The sequence below is a fragment of the Procambarus clarkii genome, chromosome 94, assembly GCF_040958095.1.
Source record: "Procambarus clarkii isolate CNS0578487 chromosome 94, FALCON_Pclarkii_2.0, whole genome shotgun sequence".
NCBI classification, from domain to species: Eukaryota; Metazoa; Arthropoda; class Malacostraca; order Decapoda; family Cambaridae; genus Procambarus; species Procambarus clarkii.
Genome location: NC_091243.1, coordinates 12006213 through 12018423, shown reverse-complemented (window position 1 = coordinate 12018423; position 12211 = coordinate 12006213). Strand labels below are relative to the sequence as shown.

The 12211-nt window shown below is 36.8% G+C and overlaps 1 protein-coding gene across 1 annotated transcript in view; it reads right to left on the bottom strand.

The window, feature by feature from the left end:
- LOC123747402 (nardilysin-like) overlaps positions 1 to 11037 on the bottom strand; it is a 35295-nt gene extending 24258 nt beyond the window's left edge. Inside the window, exons 1-12 of the mRNA XM_069319745.1 lie at positions 10496 to 11037; positions 9786 to 9865; positions 8358 to 8521; positions 8056 to 8196; positions 7374 to 7542; positions 6548 to 6807; positions 5135 to 5367; positions 3855 to 3975; positions 3146 to 3364; positions 1985 to 2114; positions 732 to 987; positions 180 to 330 (exon numbers count right to left, since the gene is read on the bottom strand). Of these exons, the coding sequence (XP_069175846.1) occupies positions 180 to 330; positions 732 to 987; positions 1985 to 2114; positions 3146 to 3364; positions 3855 to 3975; positions 5135 to 5367; positions 6548 to 6807; positions 7374 to 7542; positions 8056 to 8196; positions 8358 to 8521; positions 9786 to 9865; positions 10496 to 10824 (2253 nt within the window). The 5' untranslated portion in view covers positions 10825 to 11037. The remainder of the gene's footprint in view (positions 1 to 179; positions 331 to 731; positions 988 to 1984; positions 2115 to 3145; positions 3365 to 3854; positions 3976 to 5134; positions 5368 to 6547; positions 6808 to 7373; positions 7543 to 8055; positions 8197 to 8357; positions 8522 to 9785; positions 9866 to 10495) is intronic.
- Positions 11038 to 12211: the final 1174 nt, after the last annotated feature.

Sequence of the window (12211 nt, the reverse complement as noted above, 5' to 3'; positions counted from 1 at the left end):
CGGTCTGTCTCAATTATCAAGTTATGGTATGATTTACAACCCCAAACAACTTCTGTGTTGCTGAGATAGAATAAACTGTGCCATGACTATATATCCTCTCCTCCAAACTCTTGTGCTTGAAAGAAATCATACAATGATTATCCTCCCAATGCACAAGAATTTTAAACTCCACGACTTACCGAAAGCTTTTCATTAAAGCCATTCATCTTAATAACAAGGCCTTTTGGAGTGGCTTTGATGGAATATCGATACTGTGCCATACTAGCTGGATAAACATCCTCCATTACCAGCTGCTCAAACAGGTTCAGGTACAAGTCCAGTAGAGCTGCTCTGAAAAGGATGAAAATAAAATTTATTTTTTTAAATTTAAACTAAATGTTAATTGTTTGTTTTGGGAAAGTGAAAAAGGCATCTCCATATAAAAGTAAAAGTGAAATTATTAATTTGGCTAGGAAGCAAGCCTATATATTGATAAAGACATGAAAGGCAGGTTGACATTTAGCCATGCCTACTAAACATTAGTTTCCCAGTAGACACCAAGATGATATTAATGATATTGAAAAATAGTATATTTGGTTCCTACAACAATTATGGACATAATTCAAGTGTGCTATGTAGCTCATAAACTAATTAATGTATGGTAGTTACTAATATAAATCATTCTAGCACAAAACCCTACAGAATCCCACTTTTCAATACTGTCCAGCCTGAAATATATATATGTCACTTACAATCTGGGAGACTGCAGAGGCAGTTCAGATATTAAATATATATAGCAGTAGGTCCTTGGCAACTTAAACTTCTGATCCTGTCTAAACCATAATTCTCCCCATTCATCTTGACACAACTTTTCAGGATACTCCGGAACTTCTTTCTCTGGCGTCAATAAGTCAAAACTGCTTGGGATGAAATTATTGGGAGCTGGAATGTGCAGTTCTGGATTACTTGGGAGGTTAGCCCACTGCTCTTCCCAATCTTTTGGAATACCTATAAAGAAAATATTTTTGTTTTCAGAGGCCGATATATATAAGCCCTTACATTTAGAGTACAATGATAAATGTAATGAAAAATATAATGGATGCAACTTCAGTCATTCATACCCCATACATATCATTTATTTGTCCATTATTATTACTGCACATAGGTGTTAGTCAGGAGAAAAATTAGAGTGTTGAGTAATATAGTATGAAACGCTCCTTTCTGAGTAGTCTATTTCTGCATGAAGTTATCCAAGGCCTATGGTCCACAGAAGATAAACTTTTTGTCAGGCTATTAACTTGTGCCCTAAAGTGACAAGGAACATTTCGAATGGTCCTGGAAAACCTAGAGGGTAGATAGGCAAAATAAAATTCATTCCACTGATAAGAGTGAGTTTGCTATGTGACCTCAGATCGCTTCTCGTTGCACTAGCTCACGTATGTTCCTTACTTTTGTACATGTTCCAGGTAGGTTATGCTCAGAAATAGGTATCGTGTGATATGAAATGCTTTTTGCTCCTGCTGCCAATGTAGCTAGTGCGGCAACCTTGTGGCGGGCAGATGGCAAGTAGCTGGTGGCATGACACCAGCCACCTGTTGAATTAACCAAGCTTTATTAGCCAAGACTATAACCCAGATTTTATAATGCAGTCATTAGATCAGCTGTAACAGATAGTGAGTACAGGACAGGTGCAGTCATCTCCAGACGAGCATTATAAACCACAAACATGCCAAATAATTAGTCTGAACACTTGTTACTTCAGGGATAACCTTGCAAGTTATAATGCCTAATAACGATCATGTACAGGTATTTATTGAACATTAACAAATTATGTGCACTCCACATGTTCCGTGACATTTTCATTACTTACTCTTATTAACTCTTCTTATTAACACTATTTATTTTCATTATTATTTTATCTTCATTATCTCTTCTCTTTCATTATTATTTTATCTCTATTTTATCTCTTCTATTAACACTACACATGCTGCTAAATAGTACTTACCTTCTATTGAATATTTGGTTCCAAACCATTTCTCCGTTAGATTACATATGTTCTGGTCTTCAAAAGTCTTGGAACTAATCGTTATGTTGCAGTTTTCAGGACCCAAAGCATCAAGACACATTTTAATAATCTGCAATTAAAACCGATATTAAATACTATGTACTTTTCAGCAGGAATTAAGGGTACTGTTAGTAGCATGGATATAATGGCTGCAAACAGGAAAAAATCATAGCTTTTCTAAATGCCAGTGACAATGATACAGGAAAATATAGGAGTGAGGAACTGCTAGTAAAATTTCGGACTGCCACCAAGTTAATTAGTATGATGAGATGAATTACTATCAAAAGTTGGCAATAAATTACTGTCAAAGGAAATTTGTATCTCCTGCCTAGATAAATAATGTAAATCTTAGGCAATGTCATTCTTCAACATCAGAGACAAATTGTATAACAAACAACCTCTTCCCTAAAAACTAACCAGTCAAACACACTGTATAATCTCTCTCTTCTATTATCAAACCCCTTGGCATAAATGACTTACCACCTTTCATAAATCTGTATATCACGAACTAAAATTCTCCAATTCATTGATCTCAAGATGGACAATCTACTTGTAAGTTGTAGATCAGGCGTCAAGATTTGTGTGAAAATTGGGTGTTCCAATATTTTGAAAACTCAAGTTCAAACTTGAACCAAATAAATAGAATTGGCCTCGTTATTACCACTACTTCATGTGCCATTTTAAAGAATGGAGACCACTTGCCTCAGAAACAAAAATTAAAAAGTTATGTAGAAATCAGGAATATAATACTTTGCTTTGCTTTGAACATTTTTCATTTACAGCTGGAGATTCCACAAATATACACATTGTGTGTAAATTATACAGTATTTCAAGAATATATGACAAAAGAAATGTGACTTGTCAAGGTACATAGCACAAGGAGTAGTATGAAACCTAAGGATGCTATGGGATATCCCGGCCAAGCACACTTACTGTCACTGGCTAGTGCACCCAGCTTAAGACACATCTCACAATTCAAAATAATTGATCCAATGAATTGACTCATTGCCATAAAGCCACATCTGCTAGAGCTAGACAGATCAAATAAAAACACACCTCTTAGGAAAACCTGGTCATTTTTAGACAGTAAGTTTTCCTTACCTGAGGATTATAATTAGTCATAAGAGAGTCTCCTGTAAGATAATCAACTGGGGGAAATATCTGCATTGCTTCAGAAAGATTTTCAACATTTTCAATTGCCGTTTGCTCTTCTGCATAGTCAAAATTCAGTTGCTCCATTTGCTGAATCTCCCTAAAGATTCTTTCGACTGGTCCTGCTTTCTGGATCATCGCTATATACTGGAATACTACACACAGAACCTGCAAATGAAAATATAAATATTCTGTATAACTATTCAACTCGAGTAAGTCAATAAAGCACACAATATAGTAAGCTATGCTGCAATTTGGTAAGCCACTAGACAAATTACCCGTTCTGAGACAGATTCATTATGAACACAACTGTTAATTACTAAATAATAAGTAAACAAATTATAAATAAATAAGAAACCTTTAAATGAAACCCAAAGAAAGAAAGAGTTGGCCAAAGGTAGCCTGCACATTCATATATTACCATTACCCTGTTTCCCATTTTCATGGAATGAGGAGGCATCAGCCACAGAATGAAAATGTGAATATAGTAAAAGAAAGTTGCTCTTATTCCATAATAAAATATTTAAAATGTCACTCACTTTCTATAGACACAACTGGATGAGTAGACAACATAACATCAGTGAAATTAGTCATTTTTCTATCTTTTACATTGTAAATTTGGGCCTTACTTGCCAACATTAATGTTTTAAACTGTTACCTTGTCAACATTCTTGAAGCCTTCATCCGTAAGTTCTATGCTAATGTTCAAAGCTGCATATGTACTGTTGTGTTCAAAGCCTGTCTCATCATTTCCTGAAAACAGCCCAACAGCCCAAACTCTGAAAGATAAAATTTTAAAGCAAGATTTCATTTAAATGGTTTGATCAAGTGTACATCATGTGTCTACAGAGGCTCTGGTCATCATATATGTATCGTGTGTCTCTACAGAAGCTCTAGTCATCATGTGTGCATCTACAGGGGCTATGGTCATAATGTATCATGTATGTATCTACAGAAGCTCTGGTCATGTTGACCAAACCACACACTAGCAAGTGAAGGGACAACAACGTTTCGGTCCGTCCTGGACCATTCTCAAGTTGATTGTGAATGGTCCAGGACAGACCGAAATGTCGTCAGATTTCAGCCATGTTATTGAGACTCCTCATCTGCAGCTCTGGTCATCATTTACTGTAAATTGATGCGAGACTTGTCTAACACATATCTTAAGGTTTTGACGGGAAGTTTGGAAAAACAAAATTCCACATACAATGTACATGTACTAGATCCAATCAAAAAGCACACCAAGACATCACCACAAATACAAGCACTATGCCGCAATCTGTTGGTCGTAGGATAAATTTCATTCCTCAAAGGAGCGTGTTTCAGAACACCGCCCTGTCAGAGACATAAAAACACTTCCCTACACGAAACTTTGAATATCTAGTTTCCTGCCCCATACCTAATCAAAGTGGAAAAGAGTACTGATGATGAAAAAATGTTACAGCTGAAGATAATTAATAAAAAATTTTACAACAATCAAAAGTTTGTTATACATAGAGTATTGATTTTACAGAGGATGTTTATATTTGGAGCCCCCTTGAATACTAATTACTTTCACTACTCTTAAGAACATTTAATATGTTACAAGACCAATATTAAAGATAAAGATAACAATAACATGCATGAACCTCAATGTCATTGGGAATGTTTTGTAACTTTGAATTATTATAAATGGAAATTAGAAAGTATAAGATTACAGTATGAAATTATCATGCTGCTGAGTGTATGCAGCAATATAGTTAAAATGTTAAATAACAGAACCCAAGAATATCTCAAATTACAAAATTGCAATAGTGTATTTATATACGCATCATGTGAGTTAGGTCCCTAAATATGAGAGAACAGATTCAAGGGGACGTAAGAAATAATCCACAATATAAAATATGTCTCAAAAATACTGTAAATAACTTGACACAATAAAAATAAAATGACACTAACTTCTTTTTGAGATACGAGAGGATCGAGCCTCGTCCTTCATGTCCAATTAAATGAGACACATAGTGCAGAGGCTTTGTGTGATAGTGCTTGAGAAGAGAAGGCAAGGCATAATTTATATCCACACAATGGTATTCTTTGGTTGGTACCACACGGCGCAAACAGTGAAGTCTCTTCAAGGGAAAGGGAAATTCAAGGTGACTGTAGGTGGGTCTTGCCATGTTATTACAAGGAATCTGCAAGGAAGAAAACTTTGTTAGCTTTAATTCAAATCTAATCAAGTACTTTTTAATTAATGGACATAGATGTTACTTCTATGTACATTATACAAATTACAGTGCATTAGCTTTCATCAAAAGGCAAAGGAGAAATATTAAATTAAAATTACAATTGGCAAGATGACCGGTTGCCTAGTTATAGGTTTACTCAAATGAAAATTAGAGAAAGACAATTTGGAAAGTTATAAAATTAAGTCTTCCTTTTGGGTGTACATCTATTATCACACTTTTAAAATGGATTTTTTAATGGAAACTACAAAGGAGAAATTAAACAACTGGAGCTCTAAATATGAGCTTTGATTTGTACCAGTTATTATGAATATTCAGATTCTGAAGCCATTCTAACATTACAGTATTTTTCAAAGCAAGTGCACAATAAACGGGACATGCACAGTAAACAGGACAACTGATGAGGTGTAATAACTAGTTTCAGCAACTTGCCTGACCAGTAAAACTGCCAAAATTGGCATGTCTAGCAATCAACTGCTGCTCATATTAAGCTATACAGCTAATGAAATGCAGGCATCCAGATACTACTCCCTGGACTGACGAAGGTTTAGCCTATGGCCGGCAAGTAAGTAATTATCAAAGAAGGCACCAAGCCGAGAAGGCTATGTAGCACCTATGGTCGGCAAATAAACCCTTTATTACTAGAGCAATACTCTTTGACCAATGGAGCAAGAATCCCTCGCTTCTGGAGCATGACACCTTTTCTACTAGAGAAAGAATCTCACTGAAGTTCAAGGAACCCCAGTTTTGCAATCTAAGAGCAAGTATCAACACTCACGGCCAAAGACTTAACATGTTCACATCAGTACAACAACTCGTCTAGTGACAACTATACAAGTTTCTTCGGACAATGGTTGAACACTGGATTGTTATAGTCATTGATATGCATCAGCAAGTCTGGGTGATATAATTACTGTATTACCAAAGCAGCTTAGAAAATTGTTGGCCAGAAAAAATAGAGGGAAAATTAAAATAAGATAAGCATACAGTACCACAAGTGAAATACACAAAATCTGGCAAAAAATATCTTACACCTTTTAGATAGATGTTAACTTCATCAGTATGAAGTCAACAAACCATACAATGAGAAAGTATAATCTCCATGTGATGGGAAGACTTAAGCACCCACCTGAGAAAATATACTGCACACATACTCCTGCAAGCAGTCTAGTGTCAACCGTGCCTGCACAGCTAGTGTCATGTGATGGGCAGAATAATATTTCAGACGTAATTCGTGTAGCTTTTTATGTAGCTCCTCGTCTGGGATATCAATATTTAGTGTGGATTCATTACCCCAAGTAAACTTGCCCATAGGATGACCCTCTACAGCAAAACTCCCAAACAGCTGTTCATTTCTATATTCATCATCTGGTAGAGCCATCTGAAATTCTGAAAACTTAATAAGTATCTATCATTACTAGAATTTGTATCTTGCAATTACAATCATCTTATTATAATCTTTAAGAGAAGTATTTTAATTCAATAAATTAAACAACAATTTAGTCAACACACGTAACAGACAACAGGAAAGGAAGATAGCTGCTAAAGCTGAGAAGAGCAATATGTGCCTAAGGTTTAAATGAATGTTAAATAATATTGGAGTGATGTTTTAGAAGTATAGGCCAAACAGCAAAGGCAGGTTTCTATGGTTGAAAGGAATGCGAGAAGAATAACTCAGGAATGGAACAAGGTGGAAGAGACAAAAGATTTCAAGGAAGTCTGGTGAGTTAATCTCTTGATTTCAAGGAAGTCTGGTGAGTTAATCTCTTGCAAAGTAAAGATAAAGGGAAATGACAATGAAGAGTGAAATGAATAAATGTAATAATAGTACACCTAGTAGTAGTAGTATAGAGCTGTGAAGAAGCAATCTTTTTCACACCCACAAACATTCCTTAATGAGTAGTTATCACATTGCAAAAAGCAATGAAGCTTGGTGCAGTGGTTATGAGTCTTACCACTATGCACTGCCTCCCGTTCTCTAGTCATTGCCTCCTTCTTCATGAGCGGGTTGATGAAGAACTGAGCAAACCGGTCCAAACCCTCATGCAGGTAACGTTCCTGAACCTCGAAGTAGAAGGTCGTATGCTCCATATCAGTATGAGCATTATCGTGGCCACCATGTTTCTGTTAAAATACACACAGTGGTTTGAACAGTTAATCTTAAAATGTTCCTTGAAAGACTTGCAAAACCAAGCTATCTAAAAAATTATCTAAATATAATGCTAGGCTATCCTGTTTGGAAAATAAGTTTTTATTTGACTGACCCTTTGACTTTTACATAAAACACAAACTTGAACTCAATTGGTTTCCAATGATGATTTTCTTGTATATACAGTACATGAAAACCTAAAGACAATAGTTTAAACATTGCAGCAGTCTCAAGACTGTCAAACATAAAAGCTTAACTATTTTTTTTTTGTTAACAATGCAACAATTTATTAGAATTTATTTCAACATATATGTGTGGTCAGGGGGGGGGGGAATATTTAACAAGTATGGAATGATAAAAACGTTTTGGAAATAATTTTCCTGCAAACACCAAATGGCTTGTCATATTTAACACAAATATTAAGTGGTTAAACACAAACATTACAATAATGACAAAGCAAGCACATGACCTGATACTAAATGCCTCACCTTAATGTAATAATCAAAGGCATTCTCCTTTGGATATTTCTCCGACCCCATGAAGACCATGTGTTCCAAAAAATGCATCAGGCCGGGTATTTCTGCAGGGTCTTCGAAGCTTCCCACTCCTACACTAAGAGATGCTGCTGCCTAAATTGCAAAGAAAAATCACACTTAGATACATTACAATATATTTTCTACACAAAATCTAAAACTAATTTTTTTTTCACAGAAAACAAGGAAAATGTACAAGTGAAAATCAGCTACAGTATTTGACAACAAAAAAGTACCATGTGAATATGCCAACATACCAGATATTTGGTTGAATCTGTACTATTTTTTCCACAATTCTTTCCCTCTGTATCATCCTCTTCGATACCAGCGTCATCTTCCGATTCCTCATCTTCTACCACTTCTTCATCTTCATCATCTTCATCTTCACTGACATCATCATCCTCCTCATCTTCTGAATCGTCTTGATAAGATTAAACATTATCAGAAATATTGTGCACCTTTTACATTACGAGTACAATCCTGTTAACTCATGACTTAACTCACTATTAAAATCAGTGTATGCTTAAGTAAAATGCCTTTTAATTTAACACACTTAAAATACTTAAGATTATTTTAATGTTAGTGTATTGGTGAGTGTAGCATTGGTCTTTCCTTGCTAGATAAGGCCATAATTACATACTCAATGTAAATGACTTTACTTTTTCTAGATTTATATATCTAGAAATCTTACAATTTCCAGGATATTGTAAGTTGGAAGTTGCAGTGCATCACTAATACACCACTGTCCATTAGCAATGTGGAAGGTGCTGTCTGGTAAATATTAATGTCCCTCCAAACAGCTTTTCCTCCGACTCTACTCCTTTTAACCTTGCTTTATACACATTTTCTCTACACCCACAAATCACCTTCATACACAATTTTTCCCCTTCTTATTATGCTGTATATATCACACAAGAAGAATAAGAGAAACTTGAGGCAAGGACAAAAAAGAAAGAACCTGATCCAATGACCAATTCGACTTCAGAGGAATGTGATTACGAATTAAAAAAAAAGGCCCAAGACAATTTAAGGCACAGAGGAGAAAGAAACATCTATCCCTAAAACAAGGAGGAGGCTTTACCTGGGCCAAACAGTAAGATAATATTATTGGACATGAGATAATGCTTCACAAAGAGCCAGAACAAAAAGGATATGACTACTGGCACAGAAACAAAGGACAACCAGTAGAGGAAAGGTAAAGCTGGAAGGACCCCCAAGCCATTTCATACCGACACCTGAAAGGAGGATATAATTGCAACACTAAGGTAGCCACCACCTGGCTCAGTATAGGTTGTGGAACAACCTATATGAGAGCCAGGTTGCTTAATTAAATGTGAAAATTGGGGGACAGATTCAAACCAGCTTGTGAGCTTGAGTTTAAATTTGTAACTTTTATGTTTCTGTTATTTTAGCAGGATTGATACTCTCTCCAAAGGCTCCCAAGTACAGTACACCTTTATGAAACTTTGTGGTCCCTAATGACATTGGTGCCATGTCTTTCTGCATGATTAAAAGTACTGTAATCTTATTGTGCAGTGGATCACTAATTCTGAGAGAAAAATAATAATTGTCAAAAATAAGGTTTTCACAAGCACAAATCCTATCCTAAATAATACAAAACTATATAACAAAATTATTATTTAATGTGTTTGTATGCCACATTCACAAAGATATGCTCTGCTCACCTTCCTCGTCTGCAGATGACACAAGTCTGCCCACATCTGAGATAAGTAAAGCCCTCAAGCCATTTTCAAGCTGAATCACTCTGTAAAAGAAAAAAATATACACAAATATAAATATATAAATACACATTTTAAATTTTAATCAGGTGATTAGTAAATTTTAATCAGTTCAGTTTTTAATTGGTCTTAGACTTTTAGTTTGCTACATTGCTCAGGTACAGTATTATTTTTCTATAACCTACTTCAAAACTAAGGATGAAATTCCTGATTTCAAAGTTGAAAAGAAGAATGAGAAACGGTGTTTGTCTGTTGAACTATTACTTATGTCCGAAAAATATAGGTGCTAATGATTTACAACTAATAAGATCAGATACGATCAGATAAAATAATCTGGGAGGGTTTAATTTGTGTTTCTAATTTTCGGGATTAACATTGTCATCCTATGCTGGAAGCATTCTAGTGAATTTACAGTACTATACTGCACAGTATATCCATTCACTATCATTTCTAGTGAAGTGATAGTTTATAATATTAATTTTCATATTAGAAAATCCCTATCTTGAATGAACAGCATGTTAAGTGATGAATATCTCTTTGGGGTTGACTGCTGGATTGAATGAACGTGGCCTGAGGAGAGTAGGCAAGTAATTATGCAAAGAAGGCACCAAGCCGAGGAGATTATGTAGGAGAGATCGTATGTGAAGCCAACCTACCTGTATTCCTTTTTGTCAATTGGAGACTTTGATGGAGTTGTGAGAACCTGGAAGTTATAGTGTGTGGCCTGCGTGTTGAGTGGTACTGGTGACGAGGGTGTAGGGCCGCTCTCGCCGCCCATACCGCCCACGCCGCCCGTGCCGACCATACTGCCCGTACCACCTACGCCGCCCGTGCCACCCTCAGTACTGCTGGCGTATCCTCTCATCCTTGGTGGTCGAGGTCCTGATATCCTGGGCTTCTTCACACCTCGGCCGCTAGCTACAGACAACAGCCTCTTTGGTGACATGAAATGTTGTCTTTCAAGCGTTAGGATTCTTATGATCATACAACATGCCACAGTAATACTACGTCGATGGTGTATTACATCTTACTCATTAATGCCTCAAACATAGTATAACTGATTAGAAATATCGCGATCAATTTAAATCAAGATAATGTTGAGAATTTTGAGTTAATACGAAAATAAGTAACAGCGGTGCGACCAGCGGCTCCCAGGCGCACATGTCAACACGGCTGGTTCAGTCACTTCCTCTCCCACACCTGATCTAACCTTCTGCCCGCTTTCCTTATACACTTACGTACTTGTATATATATGGCGAATTCCATTAACTGACCAAATGCAAACTGTCAATAAAATTATTCGCACACCCTCTGTCACTATGCGATGAGGTGCCAAAATATACGTGAATTTAGAGACAGCTCATTAACAAATGTTCCAGAAATGTGTAAACTATTTATTTTATTTTGTATGTATTTATTTATATATATATACAAGAGTTATTACAGTCTTGTAAAGCCACTAGTAAGCATAGTGTTTCGGACAGGTCCTTAATTTTAATTTTCCATTCACTGCTGGGTGAACAGAAGCTACAGTTCTCACTCCCCAGCCGGGATACGAACCCAGGCTATATGTATATGTGTATTTATAAGTATATATATATAGTGTATAATAAGTATATGTGGTTTATCGGTCAACTGGCATATAGAAGCACAACCAAACACGATTACACTTAAACAAATCCACAAGGGCCGTGATCAGGGTTCGAACCTACGTCCGAGAGGATCCCAGACACGCCTTAATCGACTGAGCGGCCCTTGTGGATTTGTTTATTTGATGCATCACACTATTGTGATGTCTGTGTGTGTAACGATTACACTTAAATAACAGACTCACCCCATTGGAAGGCGCGGGGTGCAGTAGTGTACATTCAATAGTATTACGTACGTAGATTGACCAGACCACACACTAGAAGTTGAAGGGACGACGACGTTTCGGTCCGTCCTGGACCATTCTCAAGTCGACAATCGACTTGAGAATGGTCCAGGACGGACCGAAACGTCGTCGTCCCTTCAACTTCTAGTGTGTGGTCTGGTCAACATACTTCAGCCACGTTATTGTGACTCATCGCCTGCATTACGTACGTACCTTTACAAGTAGAATGTTAGGCTGTGTCGTTCCCTGGCCCACTGTTTACCACCACTGCCGGAGAGATACTAAGGTCCTTAGGAGGTCATAAGGTTAGAGGTCAGGTTGGCATCCAGATTGATTGATAAAGATTAAGCCACCCAAGAGGTGGCACGGGCATGAATAGCCCGTAAGGCATCCAGATGGGGCTGTGGGGGCATTCGGGGAGGGCCTATCCCAGAGGCTTAAGGGGGATGTCATTGGCCGGCATTAGGGGAGGTGGGATGTGTAGACTATCAGGTGAAGT